General features: G+C 35.4%; 2 protein-coding genes across 5 annotated transcripts; one reads left to right on the top strand and one right to left on the bottom strand.

Annotated features, from left to right (window-relative positions):
- The first annotated feature begins 4,084 nt into the window (after positions 1 to 4,084).
- Positions 4,085 to 13,774, top strand: LOC131625649 (poly(ADP-ribose) glycohydrolase 1-like). Of its 4 annotated transcripts, none has more exons than XM_058896493.1 (12): positions 4,118 to 4,338; positions 8,785 to 9,032; positions 9,179 to 9,376; positions 9,804 to 9,907; positions 10,440 to 10,644; positions 10,747 to 10,851; positions 11,360 to 11,478; positions 11,619 to 11,762; positions 11,890 to 11,965; positions 12,069 to 12,266; positions 12,542 to 12,604; positions 12,782 to 13,774. In XM_058896493.1, exons 2-12 carry the CDS (start codon positions 8,796 to 8,798, stop codon positions 12,938 to 12,940), a joined length of 1,608 nt encoding a protein of 535 aa, XP_058752476.1. In that variant the 5' UTR covers positions 4,118 to 4,338; positions 8,785 to 8,795; the 3' UTR covers positions 12,941 to 13,774. The 4 variants fall into 4 exon arrangements, with proteins under 4 accessions (XP_058752474.1, XP_058752476.1, XP_058752475.1 ...); XM_058896492.1 differs by having other exon boundaries at positions 4,120 to 4,338; positions 8,762 to 9,032; positions 12,782 to 13,528; XM_058896494.1 differs by lacking the exon at positions 4,118 to 4,338 and having other exon boundaries at positions 8,890 to 9,048; positions 12,782 to 13,529.
- Positions 13,775 to 22,227: 8,453 nt separating this feature from the next.
- LOC131625617 (protein DETOXIFICATION 43-like) lies at positions 22,228 to 23,991 on the bottom strand. Its single transcript, XM_058896461.1, has 6 exons — positions 23,838 to 23,991; positions 23,516 to 23,679; positions 23,255 to 23,443; positions 23,072 to 23,167; positions 22,859 to 22,980; positions 22,228 to 22,743 (listed from the first exon to the last, which is right to left on the bottom strand). Exons 1-6 carry the CDS (start codon positions 23,956 to 23,958, stop codon positions 22,689 to 22,691), a joined length of 747 nt encoding a protein of 248 aa, XP_058752444.1. The 5' UTR covers positions 23,959 to 23,991; the 3' UTR covers positions 22,228 to 22,688.
- Between the last annotated feature and the right edge of the window lie 14 nt (positions 23,992 to 24,005).

The raw sequence follows: 24,005 nt of genomic DNA, 5'->3' as shown, positions 1-24,005 counted from the left end.
AAAAACAAATAAAAAGGTTTTTTCACACCACTCTTTCAAAAATAAAGGCTACACTTTCATTACAAGTTAAAGTCCTTTTTCAAACCTTTTTTTAAATGCACCTTACACTTTCAAGATTTTTTTTAAGCAAACAAACGAAAATGGGCTAAGAAAATTAAGAGCCCGTACATAACTACAGATGAAAAGGGTGCTTACACCTTCCTTTTTCATAACTTACCCCCCGAACCCAAGTTTTCTTTCAAAGGTCTTTTTTCTGTTCCTTTTACCTTTCCTAAGTAAGTTGGATAAAATAAAAGTTGGTGGCGCCTCTTACTATCCGCAACATTTTTTAAAAGTCAATTTTCCCACTGTATTACAGAACTGGCGACTCTGCTGGGGATATTTAAAGAAAGAGGGGTTACCTTAGAGCTTAGATCACTAATATTTGTTTGTTTTGCTTGCTTTATTCTTCAAGGTTGTTTTGGGCTTTGAATGGAAGATGAATCCTATACCCGGATTCGAGTGCACCTTAAGATAGGAAGTGACATAGTTATGGCGACCTCCCTAGTGCATGCTTGGGATTGGTCAATATGAGAGTTCACGCTTAAGTTAGGCCTCCATGGTTATGTGCGTACTTCTCTTGCATGAGAGAGGTTTATGTATATACCTTGGGTGCGTCGGAGCTTAAGGATCTTTAGTTACCCTTTAACCCATCTTGGCTTTTAGGAACATAGTGGAAGGACTATTCTTGATGCATGTTGAGCTATAGTCGCGACCCGATACTACACTCAGATTCTCACGTAAGGTATCATTGCATGATATGAATGTATCATGTTCGAGGGTACCTTTAGAGGGGCTGATCATTCTGAGTAACTTTTAGAACCCTGTTACTAATTTCATCATTATCTTTAGAAGTACCTCTGGGAAGGGTAGTCACCTGGTCATACTTCATGCAAGGCTTTAAACCTAAGGACTCTTGTGTGACTGGTTTGTTATCTAACCACTTGATTTCCTTGCAGGTTTTGTTTGTAGGACTTACTTGTCCATACTACCTTATGCTTTTACATAACATGTTAACTAACCTTTTTCAAAGATCTTAGGAATTTAGGGCGCACGATTTCAGGTGCTATTATAGGAGGACTATCAAAAACAGAATTCCTATCAAGGGGCAAGAGGATTAATTTTTTTCTAGCCATATGTCTTCCAGTTCAGAGGTACAGTACCTATCAAGGGGAAAGATGATTTATTTTCCTCTAGCCATATGTCTTCAAAATAAAAAGTACAATATCTCGAATCAGAGGCTATGACCCACTGGATATGGTGAGCTTGATTCTCATAGAAGGACATCCAAAAAATGAAAGCTCTTCAGACAAAGCTGCGGCCAATTTAATATCTAAATGTCGTGAACTAAATTTCATAAAGATCCTTGAAAACATTGCATATGCATTTACATACATATCTATTGCATAACAGGTTTCCACTATAGGTTTCTCATCTTCTCTCGTTGTTTAAGCTCAGAATGCCCAACTCCAAAAGATGGTTATGAATTTGTCCAAGGGGTAAGAGGATTTATTTTCCTCTAGCCAGATGCTTTCAAAATCAAAAGTACAATATCCCAAATCAGATGCTATGACCCACTTGATAGGGTGAGCTTGATTCTTATAGAAGGACGTCCAAAGGTTCAGATAACGCCTGGTTGGTTTTCCACTATGGGGGCCCTTGGCCATTCGATTGATGATTGTCAGCCGTTCAGAGACAAGGTTCAGGACTTGATTGACACGAAGGTTATCATACTCACACCTGCAAGCCAGATTTGAAGTTCCCCTTTGACTCAACGGATCTTCTAAAGCAATCAGTCCATACGGAGAGAATCTCCTCAACATTGGCAATTCTTAAATCATCATCACGCATTTTCATGTGTAATATTTCTTGTTTTGTTCAACATTATTTGCATTCAAAATTTGTTAGTTTTCGAGCTATCGTAATAATGCATTGGACATGTTTGTCTTGAAAAAAAATCCTTTCGCTTTTGCTCTGAGATGTTTTTCTTTACGTGTGATACCAAACTCTCGCTGATAAAGCATGATTACTCCGAAGGGAGAATGACGAACACGTAATACTTATAACCTCAATTAATGTGCTTTCGAGTAAAACCCTGTTGATGATGTACATGCATTGTTTCAAATCCCTAAACATTGGAGATTTAAGGAAGTTAATCCCTCAGTAACCCCTTTGAGCCTTGAAGTAGGAGTTTCTTTTCTATACGAAAAAACCCTCACATTTAACCCAGGGGCAGGGTAGTGTTCGATTAACATGATTGAGCGTTCAAAATTCATCAGGAGCACGCATCTAAGGATACAACAATGGTTATCTTTCAAAAGGCTGAGGAAAGTAAATACCACAATGGTTATCCTTAGTCAGCTAAGAAATGAGGCAGTCACAATCTTTCCAACAAATCGAAGACGTCTCAGGATCATACAACTTGTTCAAAAAATAAAAAAGAATAAAAAAAGAGAAAAGAAAGCCCGCTAAGTCAACAAACTTGAAAACAATTGACTTAGGCAAAAATTAGGGCACATGTGATAAGCGCCCTTCACAAAATTCCTTGGATACACATGATGTCTCATCTCAAACTCCAAAAATTCTTAGTTTGCTTTAAAGCTCTACTAAGATCCAGACTAACAAACTCTCTCCTAGAGTTACTTATTGTAGAAGAAAAAGACCTCAATTTTTTTTGATCAAATCACACCATCTGACAAAATTCCTCTGCCCTTACATCCACTAGCAATTGCTGAAACTAATGCAGTCTTTAACATAGTAGTCATGCATTCACCAGGCATACTACTATAGACACGATCAAAATCTCCACATTCTAATCCACACAATAAAAAATGCTTCTTCTAACAATAAAGATGAGCATCAAACTCCACATCCATAAATGATGATAGAGAATCACATATGAAATTTTTAATCTCAACCATTTATGTTTAAATCGAATGGTTAATAATTATTCCTACCATTTAACATTCTCACTTGATATGCCCCATATATATATATATATATATATATATATATATATATATATATATATATATATATATATATATATATATATATATATATATATATTAAGTTTGAAAATTTTAGTTTTTGTGACATATTTAATCTATCTTATTTATTAGCACTAAAAATATTAATTAATCTATTTTTAATTTTTAACAAAGTTAATAATTTATTTTATTTGATTGAACATTAATAGTCGTGCAGATGACAAACTTTTTATCTTATGGGTCACGACAAACATAATTTATTTTATTTTAGTCAACAATTGTGTTTAATTGAGAAACAAAATTTTCAATTTCAACTGTCCTTTTTTTTTATTCTTTTGTATATTTATTTAATATAATTGAGTTTACATTATTATCGTTCATTTTACAATCAAGTAAGTCATTTTAAATTTACACGTGTATCACTAAAATTATCAATTTATTATTGTATTCTAAGAAAACAATGAGAGTGATATCTGTAAATTATACTAACGACTGTGAATTTTATCATTGAAATTCATTATTTTTACAGGTCACTATCATCACAATATATATATAATTTTAATCAACAAAATATTTGTAAATATTTATAATTATGGTCTTGCTAACCAGTGCCCTTAGGGCAATGGTTAAGCATTCCAAAAAAAGAAAATATTTTATAGAAAATTTAATATTTCAATTTTCAAGGCATTAAATAAATAGATTACCGAGATAAATTTACTATTTTAAAGTCTTAACTATTGTTATGAGGACATTGGTTAACATTTCCCTTATAATTATTAGTGATATTTATAAATATTTATAGTTATTAAATATATTAGATTATTATGATGATAATTTGTTACATATTTATTTTAAAATAATGATAGATATTAGTAATTTTATAATATCAATTATATATTAACAACGATCAAACCTTATCGAATGATCTAAAATATAATTGAATATACCGGGGCAGAGGTAGGCTTCTACTAAAGACTCAAAATTAAAGTCTCAAAATTATTTTGAAATAGGTTAGGACCATCTTTATTTCATGGATGAATTACTAAATTAGGGTAAAAATGGAATTGATTCTTATATTAACATTAATTGAGGACCATTTAGCAAATAATTTGCCAAACAAACCCAAAGAAAAGAAGGAAGCAAAGAAGAATTCTCTCTTAAAATTTGACTAACCGTAGGGCAAGGGCTTGGAAGTGTTGTTGTTGTTGTGGAACTGAATTGAAGTGGAGGCTGAAGCAGAGAAAGAAAGGGTCGAAACGCACACCGGAAAGAACGAATCGTTGCCGTTTAACGCACACAAATCCTCCATGTGAGTTCAAGCTTTCCATGCCTCAATACTGTTAACATTTTACAGTTTTTTTGTTTGTTTTTCTCCATATAACCTAATTGTGTTACTTGATTGATTGAAAAAATGTATGAAGAAATTCAAGGTCTTGATTGCAAATATTGTTATGTTTAGTTGTTACCCATGGACCGCCTTAATGATAAGTGTCGGGGTTGGTTTCAGACACGGACACATACACACCTATTTCCAGAGGTGTCCGTGCTATAGAGGTTGTTACTGTCTCACTTTCCTTCATTAGGATTAGTCGTTTTGAGGGTTATCTTTCAATTTGAAATTATTTATATGTTGTTTGGTTGTGTACAATTTTATTGGTTCGGGTAATGAGTAAATTTTCTGATAATGTTGGATGACTCAGACTGTGGATTGAAGAAGACTAATTGCGAATATGGGATGGGACACCCACTGTTTTTTTTTGCAGTAAGCCCTTTGCGGTTCTTCTTCACAAGGTGGTTATGATGTCCTTCAATCATTAGAGCTGGCTAGGAATTGTAGAAAGCTGTGTACTTTTAGTGTTTTGCATAGCCCACCACCCATTCCGTACTCGCCCCTTTTGAACTGCCAAAACCAGCTTAGAACATGTGGAAAAGAAAAAGAATTCGTGAGCTATGGTATGCATATGCCTCTCCAGGACCACCCTAACCCTCAAGTTTCACGCTTTCTTCAAAAGGGCTTCTCGGAAATCACGGAAGGAATCGTTGGGAAAGCGTTGCATGCACTTTGCGTGACAGGTGTTTTTCAACTCAACACGTTCTATACAAATACGTTGATTAACATGTACTCGACGTTTGGTGACATAAAATATGCTCAACATGTATTTGATAAGATGTTGGACAGAAATGATGCTTCTTGGAATAACATGATGTCGGGGTACGTTCGAGTGGGTTGGTACCACGAAGCTATGAAATTCTTTTGCTATATGTTTGAAAATGGTGTCAGGCCAAGCAGTTATGTAGTTGCTAGTTTGGTGACTGCGTGTGATAGGTCAGGGTGCATGACTGAAGGGGCACTTCAGATTCATGGTTATGTTGTCAAATATGGTTTAATGTCTAATGTGTTTGTTGGTACTAGTTTGCTGCACTTTTATGGCACACATGGTTCGGTTTTTGAGGCTAATAAGCTCTTTGAGGAGATTGAAGAACCAAATATAGTCTCTTGGACTTCTTTGATGGTTTGCTATGCAGATAATGGGCATACAACAGAAGTTCTAAATATTTATCGTCATTTAAGACAAACCACGTTAATTTGTAATGAAAATACAATGGCTACAGTTATTAAAACTTGTGGAATGTTTGGCGATACAACCATGGGATATCAGATCCTTGGAGATGTTGTCAAATCTGGATTAGACACTTCTAGTGTCTCTGTAGCAAACTCCCTTATATCTCTGTTTGGTAATTATGATAGCGTAGATGAGGCGTCTTGTGTGTTTAATAACATGAAGGAACGGGACACTATATCATGGAATTCAATTATTACCGCAACTGCACATAATGGTCGTTTTGAGGAATCTCTAGGACACTTCTTTTGGATGCGTCGTGCTCACACAAAAACAAATTATATTACAATATCAGCCTTGTTACCTGCGTGTGGTTCTGCACAACATTTGAAGTGGGGAAAAGGACTTCATGGTCTAATAATAAAATCTGGACTTGAATCAAATGTTTGTGTATGCAATAGTCTTTTAAGTATGTATTCTCAAGCGGGATCGCCTAAGGATGCAGAGTTTGTTTTTCATACAATGCCAGAGAGAGATTTAATTTCATGGAATTCCATGATGGCAAGCCATGTTGAAGATGGGAAGTATTCGCATGCCGTACGACTTTTGATTGAGATGCTCAAAACAAGAAAGACAACAAACTATGTAACTTTTACAACTGCGTTATCGGCGTGTTATAATTTAGAAAAACTGAAGATTGCTCACGCCTTTGTGGTTCATTATGGCCTACATCACAATATAATCATAGGTAATACATTGGTCACCATGTATGGGAAGTTTGGATTGATGGCCGAAGCCCAAAAAGTGTGTAAAATTATGCCAGAGAGAGATGTGGTAACATGGAATACATTGATAGGTGGCCATGCTGATAACACAGATCCAAATGCCGCACTTGAATCATTCAACTTATTGAGAAGAGAAGGCTTGCTTTCTAACTACATTACTATTGTCAATCTTCTCGGTGCTTGTTTGTCTCCTGATTATCTTTTGAAACATGGAATGCCAATCCATGCTCACATAGTTGTGGCAGGATTTGAATTAAATACGTACGTCCAAAGCTCCCTAATTACAATGTATGCCCAGTGTGGTGAGCTTAATGCAAGCAACTTTATTTTTGATGTATTAGCTAATAAAAATTCTAGTACTTGGAATGCCATTCTTTCTGCAAATGCTCATTACGGGCCTGGTGAGGAAGCACTAAAATTTATTGCTAGGATGAGAAATGACGGGGTTGATTTAGATCAGTTTAGCTTCTCTGTAGCTCTTGCTACTATCGGTAACTTGACAGTACTGGATGAGGGTCAGCAGCTTCACAGTTGGATTATTAAACTTGGGTTCGAGTCAAATGAATACGTTTTAAATGCTACAATGGATATGTATGGAAAATGTGGAGAAATCGATGATGTATTTAGAATCCTTCCCCTACCAAAAAGTAGGTCACAGAGGTCTTGGAACATTTTAATATCAGCATTGGCCAGACATGGATTTTTCCGCCAGGCTACAAAGGCCTTTCAAGAGATGCTTGATATCGGTCTGAGACCTGATCATGTCACGTTTGTTTCTCTTCTGTCTGCCTGCAGCCATGGGGGTTTGGTGGATGAGGGTCTTGCGTACTTCTCTTCAATGACTACTGAATTTGGTATCCCTACTGGAATAGAGCATTGTGTTTGCATAATTGATCTTCTTGGGAGATCAGGAAGGCTTGCTGAGGCCGAAGCTTTCATTGATAAGATGCCAGTCCCACCAAATGACCTCGTTTGGCGTAGCTTGTTGGCTGCTTGCAAAATACACGGAAATTTGGAGCTGGGGAGGAAAGCCGCTGATCATCTTTTGGAGCTGGACTCATCTGATGATTCGGCCTATGTTCTATATTCAAATGTCTGTGCGTCTAACCAAAGATGGGGAGATGTAGAGAATGTGAGAAAGCAAATGGAATCACAGAGCTTAAAGAAGAGACCTGCCTGCAGTTGGATCAAGTTGAAAAATACGGTTACAACTTTTGGGATGGGAGACCAATTTCATACACAAACTGCTCAAATCTATTCAAAGTTGGAAGAGCTCAGAAAGATGACTAGAGAGGAAGGCTACGTACCTGACACAAGCTATGCATTGCAAGATACAGATGAAGAACAAAAGGAGCATAATCTTTGGAACCATAGTGAGAGAATCGCCCTTGCATTTGGGTTGATCAATTGTCCCGAAGGATCGACTATTAGAATTTACAAGAACCTTCGTGTTTGTGGTGATTGCCACTCTGTTTTCAAGCTAGTTAGTAAAATTGTTGGTAGGAAAATCACAGTAAGGGATTCATACCGGTTTCATCATTTCAATGGTGGCAAGTGTTCTTGTTCAGACTACTGGTAGTGGATTGAATTTTGTCGGATCTAGTAGTTAAAAAAATGTTAAATTTGGCCGGTTATTGAGTTTGATTTCGATACGCTGTGTTAGATTTTTTATATTGTTTCAAAATCATACATGCCACAATTGACCCAAATGTACAATAAAATTCAGAGAGTACAATCTCCTGCATTAATCTTGAAAATTGAAAATTATCTTGGTGAAAATATGGTCGTGTTACAACTTACATGATGAGTATATTGAACCTGTTTACGGTTTTTATTTACTGCCTCAATATAGCCAAATGGCATTACTTGAACTAATAAAAAAATATGAATGCATAGAAGGTTTTCTATATCAATATTGTTATGCTTACTGCGCATGAATTGGCCTGACAACTGCAATAAAAATTCTTATCTCAAGTTATAGAGCTCTAAATGAGATATCATTTGTGTCAAATGAAAGCTAATATATAAAAATATATTAACTATATATTAAAGAATTTATGTTCTATTATAATGCTTTTATTTGGTGTTTAAATTTGGCTCAGAATCTGCTAGAGCCCAATCGTGGCGGTCAAGCAATGTAAGGACTGATCCTGGGCTAAGAATCTGATACTAAAATTAATAGTTGTAATTGCTAAATTTTTTATATGGTTATGACTGATAATTGCTCATGTGCTTGCTATCTGTATGGGATTTCAGATCTGTGTATTATGAGTGAGTAATAATTAGTGTCATTTAAATTTTCAGTTGTAATATGAATAAAAGTAATAATTTCGTTTTTGAAATATTCTCTTTGCTTCACATATTGATATTTGTAAGTTGTAAGCAGTTTATTCTTACTCCTTTGTAAAGAGAACAAGAGAATGGAGAAGAGAGAGGATTGGAAATCAATTGTACCATATTTACCAGTGGTGATGCGTTCTTCCTCTCTATTTTGGCCGTCCCAAGTGGTGGAGTCTCTCAGAGAACTTGAATGTGGCCGAGTTGACTCGGGCCGACTCTTATTCATCTTCATGACTGAAATCAGGAGCTCTCTTTCTCTCTCTCACGAGCCTTTAGCCCCTTCCGCTGCACATGGATATTCCCTCTTCTTCGACGAGGTAAAATACCGCACAGGTAACTTCACCTTTTTAAAACCTCAAATTTTTAATTTTTAATCAGATTTCCCTTGCATTTCGGGAACATGGATGGATTTTGCTGTTTATAGCTGATGAATAAAAACAAACACTTATATTGTTTGTTTCAGCTGATGTCGAGAGAGGAATGTAGGAAGTGGTTTGAGGAGGTGCTTCCAACATTGGGAGGTTTGCTTTTGAGGCTGCCTTCTTTGTTGGAAGAACACTATAAAAACGCGGATATGGTTATTGATGGTGTGGGAGCCACTGTCAGAACTGGTCTTCGCATGCTGGATTCACAGGAAGCCGGGATAGTGTTCCTTACCCAGGTTTGCTTGTAACCAAAACTTATTTTCTTTCTTCTTTTTGGTTGAATATGCCTTCTTTTTTATTTGCCGACTTGAAGATTGTTTAAAAACCGAATTCCACCTACAAGGCTACTTGACATTAAAATTCTTAAACCACTTTGTTGTGTTTTCACTGCAACAATATAAAATGGACAAAACCACACTAGAGGTCCTTTAATTTAATTTAGTTCTAAGTTTCAATACAGGTTCTTTAATTTAATTTAATTTAATTTTGTTGCCTATAAAATACACCCGCTCTTTAAGTACTCAATAATACAACTTGGCTACTACTGTCACCAGCACCACCTTCAAAACTCTTGCATGACTGTGGCTGCTTCTGCTGCCCTTGTATTGTGACTTACATGCTGATGATGGTTATAATTTACAATTGCAATTTCTTTCTTTACAGGAGTTGATTGCTGCTCTTCTTGCATGCTCTTTTTTATGTCTATTCCCAGTCCATGACAGATATGAGAAACAACTTCAACCAGTTAACTTTGATGAGCTGTTTGCGTAAGAAATCTTATGCTATATTATTTTTATTCACCTATTCAATTACTTTTAGCCTCCATTTTGATAATTTTATTTCTTCTAGTGGTGTCGAGCCGTCAATGGTGTTTTCATGTTTGTGTGTGAGTGACTTAGCGTCAGGGAATGAGAAGTATAGAAATAATTGATCATATTGAGAACCTGTTTGTTACAGTTTTGTTTTGTGAAAAAATCACTTTTTTTGGTTTTTTTTAAACACTCACTTTAGAAATTGAATTCCGATTGTTTCAGTTAAAAGAAAAAAGAGAATCTGAGAAGAGAAAACCTTAAAAATCTAAAGATTTGAGCAGCTTCTTTTTAAAATCATCTTTCGATAATTGGTCATTTTAAAACAAAGTGATTTTTATTATGGTAAACATAATCAAAATATATTCTGTTTTTTTAAATGTTTAAAAATTAACCTCTTAATTATTAAATATCAAAATCAGTTTTGTTTTTATAATCCATAACATAACAAATGGGCCTTGACTTGGGTGCCTTGTTTCACATGTTACAGGAGTCTCTATGACGATTACTGTCAAAAACAGGAAAGTAAGATTTGGTGCATCCTTCATTATTTTCAAAGGATAAGCTCTGATATGCCTAAGGGTGTTGTCTCATTTGAGCGAAAAGTACTTCCCTATGATGATGATTCTGTTCACATTTCTTATCCAAATGCTAACTTTTGGAGCACTTCTGTTTTACCTCTATGCAGATTTGAGGTACTTGAAGGATATATATTTTTAACTGTCGCAAAACTAATCTCTTTTAATGATCTACTTGGTTTGTAAATTGTAATAGGTGATACTTATGCATTTTAATAGGTTTACAGTTCCGGACTCATTGAAGATCACCCAAGTGAAGCTATTGAAGTAGATTTTGCAAATGAATATCTTGGTGGCGGTGCTCTTCGTAGGGGTTGTGTACAGGTACAATGCAATATGATTATAATTATATTTTCATCCTCCTCTTATGATTAAATGTTAGGCAAATGTAGCTTCTTTAGGACATCGATTCTGTTTACATTGACTTATTTGAATTTATCTATTGACATTAGCATTTGTGAGACTGTTTGGAAGAGCTCATGTAAACAGCTTCTGACATGTACATAAGCTTTTCCAACTTATTTTCATAAGCCCTCCAGAATAGCTTATGAAAACAGGTTGTAGCTTTTATGAAAACAATTTGACTTTATCTTATCTTTTGTATAGAAATAGATTATACACACACTTATATGATAAGCACTTATGCTATAAGCCCTAATTAAGTTGTTTATCTAAACAGAGCCTTAGTTCCTAATATATTTAAAAGGCATATGTAGCAAGTAGCAACTTATGCCCCCTTGTAGATTCTGCAAATTGATATATTTTTCTCACTTGAGCTTTTCGCGTCAGCCTACCGATCTTTAATAAACTTGCTCACATTTTTTTCGTATAGGAGGAAATTCGCTTCATGATCAGCCCAGAATTGATTGTTGGCATGCTTTTCTTGCCGTCCATGGCGGATAATGAGGCTATAGATATTGTTGGTGTGGAAAGGTTCTCGAGTTATAAAGGGTAAGTGTTACACAATGGATCTAAATTTCAGTTCGAAGTGAATTTTTTTAGCGCCTGTTTCTTAAGTTGGAAGAAAAGCATGTTTCCTGATTGTTATGCCTGACATGGTGCATTTCCACCACATCTCTTGATTTCTTTAGATATGCATCATCGTTTCGATTTTCTGGGGATTATGTGGATGACAAAGATGTAGACGCCCTTGGAAGACGTAAGACCAGGATAGTTGCAATTGATGCATTATGTGGTCCGGGGATGAGGCAATACAGGGAAAAATTTCTCCTCCGGTTTGTTAACCTTCTTTTTATGTGGCTTCTGTTCTTTAGGACACAGATTCATTGTTCCTGTGCGAGTCTGAGAATATTCTGAGAAAATTTATAATCTAAAACTCACTGTGCTTGTTCATTCCTGCAGTGAAATCAACAAAGCATTCTGCGGTTTTCTGCAGCACTCTAAATATCAACAGTATCAGAAACTACCACAAGAGAGCGTAAGTTCATCTTTACGTGGTTTTTGTCGTTTTTACTTGCTGTTATTGTTTGCTGTTATTCGTTGTTCCGCTATATGTTAACAATATTCTTCGTTTCTCATAGTTTGACACTGCAACATCAACATCTACGGAAACAAGTGAAGGAAATAATTCATATCAAGAAATCAGAAAATTTCAAAATGATTATGATATGATAGAGAATAGCAATGATATTGGAATTGCAACTGGAAATTGGGGATGTGGTGCCTTTGGAGGAGATCCTGAAGTAAAGACCATAATTCAGTGGCTTGCAGCTTCTCAAGTAATTTTATATTTTCTGTCATCAATATGTGAATATGTAATCGCTGCGTACTTATTGGAGCAAATTTGAAATTAATGCTTATGTTTACACATTCATCATGAAAAAGGTCACTTTTTTTTTCTTGTCGATACTTGTATATGCATTCTTTATTTCTCAAAAAGGAATCTTTGGAGTCTGTTGACAGAAACTACTGTATTTCTAGAATTTACCTTAGACAATTTGACCTTTCATGCTCGAAGACAATAAAATTTCTCTTGGCTCGTCGTACCTTGCAGGCTCGAAGACCTTTCATAGCATACTACACATTTAGTTCGGCGGCATTACAGAACCTAGACAAGGTAATTTGGCATATATTAAGTAGTTGTACCTGTACAATCTATTTGCAATTTTGCGTTCATGTTAAAAGTAAAAGTGGTCTTTTCATGCGGTGTTGATTTTGCATTTAGATTAAAAGTAAAAGTGGGTTTTTCACGCGGTGTTGATTTCTCACTAGACATTGGTTCGTGTCGTGGCAGGTTACATGCTGGATTTTGTCGCAGAGATGGACTGTTGGAGATCTATGGAACATGCTAGCTGAGTACTCAACAAGTAGATCAAAAGGAGAAACCAATGTGGGCTTCCTCCGATGGCTCCTGCCATCAATATATGCTCATGGTTCTTCTAGGATGGATTAATTTGCCAAATCTGCCTTGTTCTTCTGTTGTTTGTCAATGTTTGTTTCACTTGAAAAAACAGTTAGGAATCTGTTAATATTGTTTTGAACCTGTATATACAATATATAGTTTGATTTCGGAGATAGAATTTAAATTATTCTTTTGCATAATTGGACTTGTTTACTGTGATTCTGTGAAGCTAGATCATACTATTTTTTTTTTTGACAGAGATCATACTATTTAAAACATACTATAATTAAATATGTTGAAATGAATAGTCTAAATACAAAATCACCATATTATCTTTTATGTCAGTTTTATAAATGTTTCTTAAAAATAACTATCAAATACATGTTTGCTACAGTATTTCGAACAGATAGGAGTCCAAGAAATGCTGTTAGACATATGGAAGATTTCAGTATAGAAAAGGTATTTCATATATTTCAAAATTGTAATTTATAATAGAATAAATTCTAGTGAATATAGATAAATTTAGATTTATTCAGTTTGCTTAGTAAGTCTTATATTAATAAAATAAAATAACTATAAATGCTAAAAATGTTTACACTCTTTTGAGTTGGTGAATGGACATCAATTATTTCAAATTTGTAAATAATTTGGTTGAATCACTCTATCAGTAGACTCGACTCTTTGTTAAGACATTTGTCAACCGATGCCTAGAAGGCATGTAGGTAGTAGTTATCAACTCATGATTTAACTTTTCTTTAATGAAATTAGGCATGACAACGGGGCGGGTCGGGGACGGTTTTTACCTCCCCAAACCCGAATCTCCAATCAATCCCCGTTACCCGCCCCAAACCCAAACGGGGATGGGAAATTAAAACCCGTCCTTAACGGGTTCGGGTATCCCCGCCCCGTCACCATGTATTTCGTAAAATCATTTTTTTTAATAAAAATATTTACTTTTTCAAAAATCAAATTACGTTATAAATAACAAAATAAATCAATCTCAAAAAATTTCATACATATATTTCAAATATTTAAAATAATAAATACAAATCAAATTATTAAAACATTAGCCACATATTTAATAATATAAATTATGAAATATAAATAATAATGTACATATTGAAATAAACGGGGCGGGTTCGGGGTGGGTACTAGTGTGCCAATTACCCGACTCATCCCCATGTTTTCTATTCGGGAAAAACCCAAACCCAAACCCAGTCAAAGCGGGTTTTCCCCGTCAACTTCGGGGCGGGTTCGGGTGGGTACCAGTGGGTATGGGTTTTATTGCCATGTCTAAATGAAATGTTGACCAATCTCAACGTGTTTTATCCTATCATGTTGAACTAAATTATGTATGAATAGTGATGACTGATTTACTGTCACAAAAAATTCATAAGGCCTTCACATTGTATCTTCAAATCTTTTAGTACTTGTTTCATCCATAGTATTTCACAAATTCTCAATGTTATAACTTTGAATTCTGCATTAACGTTTGATCATGCAACTACACTTTGTTTCTTTCTCCTCCAAGTAACAAGGTTCCTCCACAAGAAGGTATAATAGTATGGAGTAGACATTCTATCAATCAATGAACATGCATAATTAACATCACTGTAAGCCTCTATAATTAAACTTCAACCTCTTTTAAACAAGAGTCCTCTTTCTGGAGTGACTTTGAGATATTGTAAAACACGATCATCTGCTTGCAAGTTTTTCTCCCTCAGATCATACATGAATTGGCTCATCATATGGGTTGCATATGCTAATTCAGATCTAGTGCGTGTTAAGTAAATCAATTTTTTCACCGACCTCTGATATTGACCATTGTTAACTTTGAAACTTTCCCGTTAGGGCAATTTGGGGGGGGGGGGGGGGAGGGGTCAACACGAGGGAGAATTTTCACATTGTAACAAACTTTATATCTGAATTTGATCTATAACAAACTCTCAAAAGTGTATTGAATGCTAAATAAACTCAATGAACTTCAGTTTATATACAAATCCAAGTTTCAAATGCAACTCAAATGAAAACTAAATGAAACTTAAATGCAACTAACTTTTTGAATTTAAATTACTACTAACACGATTCCTTAATTCATATTCAAGATCAATAATCAACAACACCAATTTCATCTCTCGAATTGATGAAGTGTTCATCTTAATAGCCTTGGTCAACACATTTACAAGTTGCTTTTGAGTGCTACAGTGAACAACTTCAAGCTCTTCATTCTGAACTTGATTTCGTAGAAAATGATATTTAGTATCTATATGCTTGCTTCTCCCATGCAACACTGGATTTTTGGTAAGGTTTATTGTTGCCTTGTTATCAATTCACAGGTTGACAATGCAACCACTGATTACATCTTGGAACACCAAGAAATGGGAGCACCTAGATACATAAACATATAACCTGTAGTCAGAGTCTGAATAGCATATCAATTAAACAACGTGCGACTCTCCAGATGAAAACAGAATTCCATGCTTCAGAGTTCCTTTCTCAAATTTGAGGATTACGACTGTAGCGTGGTAATGTGACCACTTTGGTTTACTCATAAACATACTCACCATTCCAACTGCATAACATATGTCATATATGATATTTCACAAATATCTCAACAAGCCAACCAACTGTTTGAAGGTTGTACCATCTACATCATTACCATATGAATCATAATCTAGCTTATGATTTGTTTCCGCAGGTGTGACTGCAAACTTAATATTCATTCATATCAAATGTCTTCATCAAATTTAGTTCATACTTCAGCTAATGCATAATGACTCCATTCTCAGAGCGTAGACTCTCGTTTTTTAGAAATATACCATATTTCCAAGGTCTGTCATATCAAAAGCATTCATCAACATCTTCTTGAACTTGTTTATCTTAATAGTACAACTTCCTGTTAGCAATATGTCATCTACATAAAGACACACCAGTATCACATTTGTCATCAGAGGTATGCTACACATACAAACTGACGCAGTCAGAAGCCCTAGAGAATAGCAAGCGCTAAACCTAGAATAAAAATAAAGGGTTACAAACACAAAACCTGTCAGATAAGCTCTGAAATACACCAGAAAGAGAAAAGAATTCTGATTTTATTATAATGAAAGATAATCCTTATGGCCTTGCCAAAGATCTTTAAATACAGAAAACAAAGAAATCCTAATGGAGTTTTAATCCAAAACAGAAATAAGACTAAAAATTGCTTAAATAGTAAAATAGAAAATTGCTTAAATATTAAAATGCTTCCCGACACGCGATTTCTTCTTCGATACACATAACAAACCTTTCTACACCATTCTCTTCCATTTGTGAAGAACTCAACCCCGAGTTCTTTTCTTGATAAAGAGCTTCATCTGGATGCATCTTACATTGAAAATTTTAACTTTCATGTGTTTATCTTGCGTAGGAGGAAAATGGTTTGGTAGCTCATATGGAGTGAACTCCTTGAAATCCTTTAGGACCCCTAGCTGTTCTTCTGGAATTATTGTTTTTCCTTTACAACACTCATCTCCTCTTTAGTTAGTACTGAATCCTGGATTTTTAGTAAAGTGCAAATAAGGAGCCATAACAATTTTATGTGTATCCCATGTAAACATCATCACGTTACCCCTTCCCTGATAAGTGGTATCATTATCAAATTGTCAAGGTTTACCAAGTATGATATGACAAACATCCATATCAAGATTTTCATTTTTTACATCATTGATTTGCAAATGTTCCACCTTTTTATCCATGTCATGATTTCCACCTTTTCATACAGGCATATTAGAAGCTAGTAGCTTTGAATTTTCACTTAAAAGACATTGCTCATCAGATTCCAGAACAACTACAATTATAAAAGGATCTTCATTCACTTCAGTATAAGAATCAAATTGATTAGAAATACCATTATCATCGAGATGATTGTCGCAATTGATTGTGAAACTCTCATTCCATAAACCCCCGTGTGCATCTCCTTCATATATACCAAATTCATCATGGCCATAATTTACTTCGGTATTCTTTGTTACCTCTTTGACAATTTTGGACATTTCACCTTTAAAAGAATCTCTCTCCAACTTCTTTAGTTTAGGAATGTTACTCTTAAATTTGCAAGGTGTAGAGCTTTTCTGCAAACTGTGTAAACTAGAAGCTTTTACCTGAGAAAAGAAATCAATGAAAGAAGATGACTTCTGTAGGCCTGATGATTTTATTGACCTTATTTGAAGCATTGTTTAATCCATTATGGATGATGGACGTAAAACATAAATTGGATTATCCGAAAGTTTTCCACCCCTAACCCGTCTTTCTCTCCTGTCTCTTCATTGATTCCTGTTGTTGTTGGTGTTGTTTACCTGATTTTCTAAATTCGCTGTCTGTTCAGTCAAAGCAGTTAGAGTCATGGTAAAAGCTGCGGTAATTCCCTTAAGACCTACTCTGATTGTCGGTTGATATTAAAATGCTTTTTGACGCGCAATTTCTTTTTTGATACGCGTAACCAGCTGTCCTACATTAAAAATCATACTTCATTTCACATTTTCTGAATCTCCGATGCTTGAAAAATGAATCAATTTCTAGATTTCAAGCTCTTGGGGCTTGCTTGAGTCCATACAAAGCTTTATGCATCTTGTACACCATCCTTATTTGTTCTCTATCATAAATCCAGAAGGCTGTCACACATACACTTTATCTTGCAATGGACCATTCAGAAAAGCATATTTTGCATCTAAATGCATCAAAGTCCAATTCCTATTTACAACTATAGAAATCACCAGTCTGGTTGTTTCATGTCTAGCTACATGTCAAATATTTCAAAGTAGTCTAAACCATATTTCTGTAGAAATCCTCTAGCAACTAACCTTGCTTTGGGCTTTGTAATTGACCCGTACGACTTTAGATTTATCTTGAAAACCCATCTCAGAGTGATGATTTTCTTGTTCTGTGGTAAAACTGTCAGTTCTCATGTCTTATTTCTTTCAATGGCCTAAAGTTCTTCCTTCATAGCTTTCATCCACACTTTATTCTTGAGAGCCTCATCAATGCTGGCTGGTTCAATATTCACCAGCATGGTACACTGTATGACTTCTCCTTTAGAGTCAATCTCAGTGTCATGCAGTAACTCAAAATCTCCAAGTTTCCTTGGTATCTGTCTAACTCTATGATGCCTATGGAACTGCTCAAGTTCACCTTCACAGCCATGTACGTCTTCAGAAGTTGGATTATCACTAGAGTCTAGACTACCACCAGAGACTAGATTATCACCAGAGTCTAGACTACCATCAGAAATTGGACCACCTTCAGAGTCTGAGTTACCTTCAGAGTCTGAATCACCTTCAGAGTCAGAGTCACCTTCATAATCTGAATCACCTTTCTTCTCAGAGACTCCGTCAGAGTTAGAGTCTCCTTTAGAGGCAGATTCTCCTTTATAGGCATCTTCAGAAACACCTTCAACTCCAGAAGCAGGATTAGACTTGTTCAAATTTCATGTTTATGATTCTTTCACTATCACATCTATGCTAACAAAAACTTTATTTGTGATTGGATAATAGAGTTTATAGGCACCTGCCGATTGGTAACCTATAAGCAACATGACATTGCTTCGGTTATCCAATTTCCTTCTACTGGAGCTTGTTTGTAATAAAAAGAACCAAACACCTATTGATGGCTCACACTTTTATTTTTTCCATTCAATTTCTCTAAAGGAATTATTTCCTTTAACTTCTTGGTTGGACATCTGTTGAGCACATAAGTTGCAGTAGCAACAACTTCTTCCCATATTGTGTGAGGCAAATTCTTTTCTTTCAACATGGTTCTGGTCATTCAAGCAAAGTTCTATTTTTTTTTCTTTCAGCAAGACCATTATGCTGTGGACTTTATGAAGCAATCACCTCGTGATCAATACCATTCTCCTCATAGAACTTCTTGAACTCTTCAAAGTTGAACTCACCTCCACCATTTGTTTTGAGGATCTTCAACGTTTGTCTACTTTGATTTTCAACCTTCACTTTGAACTTCTTGAACTCAGAAAACACCTCATGTTTGATACTTATGAGTGTTACCCATGTCATTCTGGTGAACTCATCCACAAATGACACAAAGTACTTGTTCCCTCCAAGTGAAGGTACTTCAAATGGACCACATACATCAGAATGAACAACACCTAAAGCATAAGTTGTTCTTGGAGGCAATTCTGATGAGAAAGGCAATCTTGGTTGCTTTCCTTTAGTGCACATACCACATGATTTCTCTGGTTCCACAATCTTAGGAATTCCAAGTACCAGACTCTTTGAATTCAGATGGCTTAAGCTTCTGAAGTTCAGATGCCCCAATCTCTTCGCATCTCATTCTCCCTTGCAACACTTGTTGCACTAAGGCATTGAGTGTCCACTGTTTCAACATTCACCTTGAATTTCCTATTTCTTTCTAGTTGAGAATGCATAATCAGCTTATGATTACAGTCATACAACTTCAAGAGATTTTCCTTCATGGTTACTGAAAAACCATTTTCAATTAGCTAACAAACACTCATTAGATTGTTGTTCATGTCAAGAACATACCAGACATCCTTGATCAGAGTAGCTTTGCCATTCTGCAACTTTACTCTGACATTTCCAATTCCTCCAGCATTCATATACTTATCAACTACACAATTGAGCTTGGTCTTTCTACCAGAGTTAAAATCAACAAGCCATTACTTGTTTCTAGTTAGGTGATTTAGGAAGCCAGTGTCCACATACCACCAATTTACCATGTTTTCACCTTCATTCTGAGATGCCATCAATAACATAGGTTCATCCTGTGAATCTCCTCTGACTATATTGACTTCTTCACACTTGTTTTCTTTATTTGACTACCAATCAGAGGCAAAATGGCTAAATCTGCTACAGTTGTAGCATTGAACTTTTCTCTTATATATCAAACTTCTCATTTCCCTTATGTACATTCTTCTGTTTCTTCTCTTCTGAAGAATAAGGTTCTGACTTGTGAACATTCTTTTTCTTGTTCTCTAGCCATGCTTGCTTATTGTTCTTCTTATAAAAAAAACCTTTAGAGCATGTTCAGACTCCCTTTCAGAGTTTTTTTCAGTTAGACGCAATTCTTGTGCCTCTAAACTACTTTGAATTTTTTTAATTCTCATGGTGCTAGTATCTTTAGAATGTTCTATGGCTACAACTATGTAATCAAACTAAGGAGTAAGAGATATGAGTACCTTCTCAATGATTAGTTGTTCAGAGAGAGTTTCTCCACAAGCCTTCATCTCATTCATGATGAGAGTCACTCTGGAGATGTAATATGGTACCTTTTCATTGTTCTTCATGCTGAAGTTCACGTATTGCTTGCATAGAGACTACAACTTCAATGATACGTCACCTCCATAGCACCACACCGATATATCTCACACATCTTTCGCCTTCGTCACATTGGTGATCTTCTCAAACAACTTCGTATCCGCACACTGATGGGTATAGAACTATGCATTTTGATCCTTCTTTCTCATTTCACGTTGCACGTTTTTTCGTGCTTCCGTTGCATCTGGTACAACCATAGTGTAACCGTCATTGACGAGATCAAGAACATCCTGAGCATCTCAAAACTAACGATTCCAATTCTTTTCGTCACTACTAGAAGCTTCTTGTTCAAGGTACCATCTCCACTATTCATCTTCAGTCTTGTGCAAATCACTCAATTCTTACAAACACTCGTGTTTCCCAATCACGCAGAATCGAGAAATGCAATTCTTCTTCGATTTGAACTTCAATTTAGTGTGAATTTAAAGAACAAAATCAATCACACACCTTACATACACTCGTGTTTTCCTAAACTAGAAACAGAGCTTTAGATACGAATTTGTTGGGGGCAATTCGGGGGTTAACATGAGGGAGAATTTTCACACTGGGGTCTTCCTTTTATGAACAACCCACCTTTGAGAGAGACACACCACATTATCACCCAAAACTTTAAGGTTTTATGTTGAGATTTGACATCTCCCTCTCTTGTGATCCAGGAGCATGGGTCCCGTTGGTGCTTCCGCCTTCCCCGAACTTCCTAACATTTCCTTCTCATATCTCATCTCATGGTTTGTTCAATGGAAACACTAATAGATTTTCATTCAAATTTTCCTATTTTATGCATAAGATCAAACACATATTTTTTTCTTTGAGTTAATAATGTTTTTATTTGAATGAACTATCTCAATTTTTAAAAAGTACTCCAGCTCTTTAAAATCCTTCCTTTTAAATTCGATTGATAATAATCTCTTCACTATTATAGTACGCATTTCTCTTTGTGTAGATTTAAAAAATAAAGTGTAATCTCCTTGACTTTGATAATATCTCAAACACAACATTGTCTTTGTGAATCTTTCACAACCATGTTCAAAGAGACTCTTATAATCCATGTAAGATCTTCTTCAATCAACATACCTTATTGGCTCCATCCGTGGTAGTAAAACCGGGTGGAATCTTCATATACAATTCCTCTTCTAAGTTTCCAAGTTTCTATGTAAGAATATATTTTTAACATCAAATTGTTGTAATTATCATTATGAGTCAATAGGAGAAATATGCATTCATATGATATAGACCTATTGATTCAGTTTATTGGAATAACAGTGTGGTATAGGGTTTGAGTGTGTAAAGATTCATTATTTTATCATGTTGCATTACTCATTAGTAGTTTAATGGTAGATTGTATCAAATTTACTTTGATTCAATTTTGAAATTAGAGCATCGGAAACACCGGCACGTTGATACAGATAATAATTTGACTAAATAAATAAAATTAAATGTGAGTACACGGGTCGATGTCTGTTTTAGACTCTGACGCCCGTCGCTGACACACCTCTGATCAAACGTGTTGATGCTACACAAAATAAGAGTGATAAGTATATTTTTTAAATTTTGGTGTGTATTCAAAGTAATTTTATTAGTATTACTGCTTCAGATGGTGTAATCAACTTATAAGGAAAATTCATTCTAGGTATTTGTTTGCAGAATTCAAATTGGATTCTTTCAGCAATGTCCTCCTTGATCCTGAAACTGTGCTGCAATTTCTTGATGACTTTCTCATTCATGCTGGTAGAGTTGTATTGCGAACTCTGTAGCACAGACATCTCTAAAAAAAGATATATTCGTATTTGTGTCATTGTAGGTGTCTAAAACCGACACTGACACCGACACTTGTGATTATATTTAAATTATTCATTTTTTAAATTATTACCTATATCATTTTAAAACTGTATTCGACGTGCTTTTGAGCTATCTCGGATTGCATAGCGTTTCAACATTCAAGAGAGGTAAAACTTAAAAGATAGGTTGAAGATGATTGCAAATTTTCAGTTATAAAGAGAATGAAACTGAACTGTAAAGCAATTTATTTTTCATTATGCATTCAAGTTTACATACTAACAGCTGGAAGAGTAATCTTCAAAATACAACAACAAAATTACATTGATGATACATACATCAAGAGAAAGAGAGAAAAAAACATGATATAACAATGCTCATTGCTGTCAAATAGTGGCCATAGCAACACTACAACGCTATAGCGCAACGTAATTTGAACTACTTATTACAAAGTTTTGTTAAATAGCGGTTATAGCATTGAAGTGTCGCGGAGTTTGAACAAACCACTATTTTCCGCAATCTGCAATTGGCAACATTGACGATACTAGATATAGCACTTGCACGTAAAAATGGAGCATTCCAAGACCATCGCTATAGTAGAGACTAGTCTTGTTATCCTAAAATACTGACATATGATCCTTAATGTAAAACGTAATGCTACACAATGAAATTTATTTTCGGAAGATGTATCATCAAGACAACGAATGGCCTCTCAGAAAACGCCAAGGTCCTGTTCCCGTTCCCATCCTGCACATACATAAAGCGCAAACGCTTATCATATAAGTGGTTATGTATAAGCTATTTTCTTGCGTTCAACCTGTTATAAGTTGTTTTCATAAGTATCGACATTAGGAAAGTTTACCTCCATACACCAGCGAACATGCGAAGACTCATATAGATGGTTAATGCGATCCAGATACCGATGAAACCCTTAGTCTTGTAGAGAAAGAATAAAGAAGTAACACTTGCTAATGAGACCAAGACCTGAAAAAACAGCATAGTAAATTTATGAATAACATTTGACAGAGACGACAAGATATGAAAACGGTGAAAGAAAAAGAGCATGCAAACTTGCCAAGGAATATGCAGAGTAAGCAAAATCAGAAGCTCCATAGTTCACACCATCGAAGACAAAGGCTAACGAATTGATCGGTTGCGTAGCAGCAACAAACTGATGAAAATTGAAATGAAATTAGATAAAAAATTATAATTAACGAACTTTTTATATCGATTCATTGTGTTTGCGAGGAAAATATACCGGGAGGCCTAGTCTGATTAGGTGAATAACTGCGACGTCTTTGGAAAATACTCCGGCTCCGAAGTATAATCCACCTCCGACTAACAGAGAAAGTCCAACTCCTAAAACGAAACTCATTTGTAGCGTTCTTGTTGCAGCAGTAGTCACTTTAACGTAGTCTTTCTCAGCAAATGAACATGCTAGAATTGCCTGTGAAAAAGGGAAACGTAATCGGTAATGTATATCTTTCGTCTCAATAACAGGAAAAAAATGTTGATGTACCTGTATTGCAACAGCTAAACCGTCAGCGAGAAGGGAAGATGTCATCCAAACTTGGAGGCAAGTTTGGAATGCGGCCATTGGAATCGGACCTAACCGCGCTGCTAATGAGGCTGATAAGGTCACACAGAATGTTACTGCTATAACTCGGGCCAAGAGCAGACCACCTATTGAAATTGAAAACAAATTCGAACGCGTAAGTAAATGGTTTTGTGCCAGTTGCATTCTCGTGATTGCACTCAGTCAGCCACATTTGAACCGTCAGATCAAAATCAAATTGTTAAAGTTTCGTGCTCGGTATTTTAGATAAAAAAAATCAACATACCATTTTTAAGAAACCTGAAAATTTGCAAATCCTTCATGCTTGGAGGTACGAGGTCGACTTTTCGCATTAATATAAACAAGAGGAGAGTTGCCATAATGTACCTAAAAGTATCATTCATCATTATGTAAGTTGAAGTCTTTGAGAATAAAAATGTTTGAACATTATTAT

Source organism: Vicia villosa, unplaced genomic scaffold (genome assembly GCF_029867415.1).
Source record: "Vicia villosa cultivar HV-30 ecotype Madison, WI unplaced genomic scaffold, Vvil1.0 ctg.000232F_1_1_3, whole genome shotgun sequence".
NCBI lineage: Eukaryota > Viridiplantae > Streptophyta > Magnoliopsida > Fabales > Fabaceae > Vicia > Vicia villosa.
The sequence above is the reverse complement of the archived record's forward strand: the minus strand, read 5'-3'. Positions and strand labels throughout refer to the sequence as shown.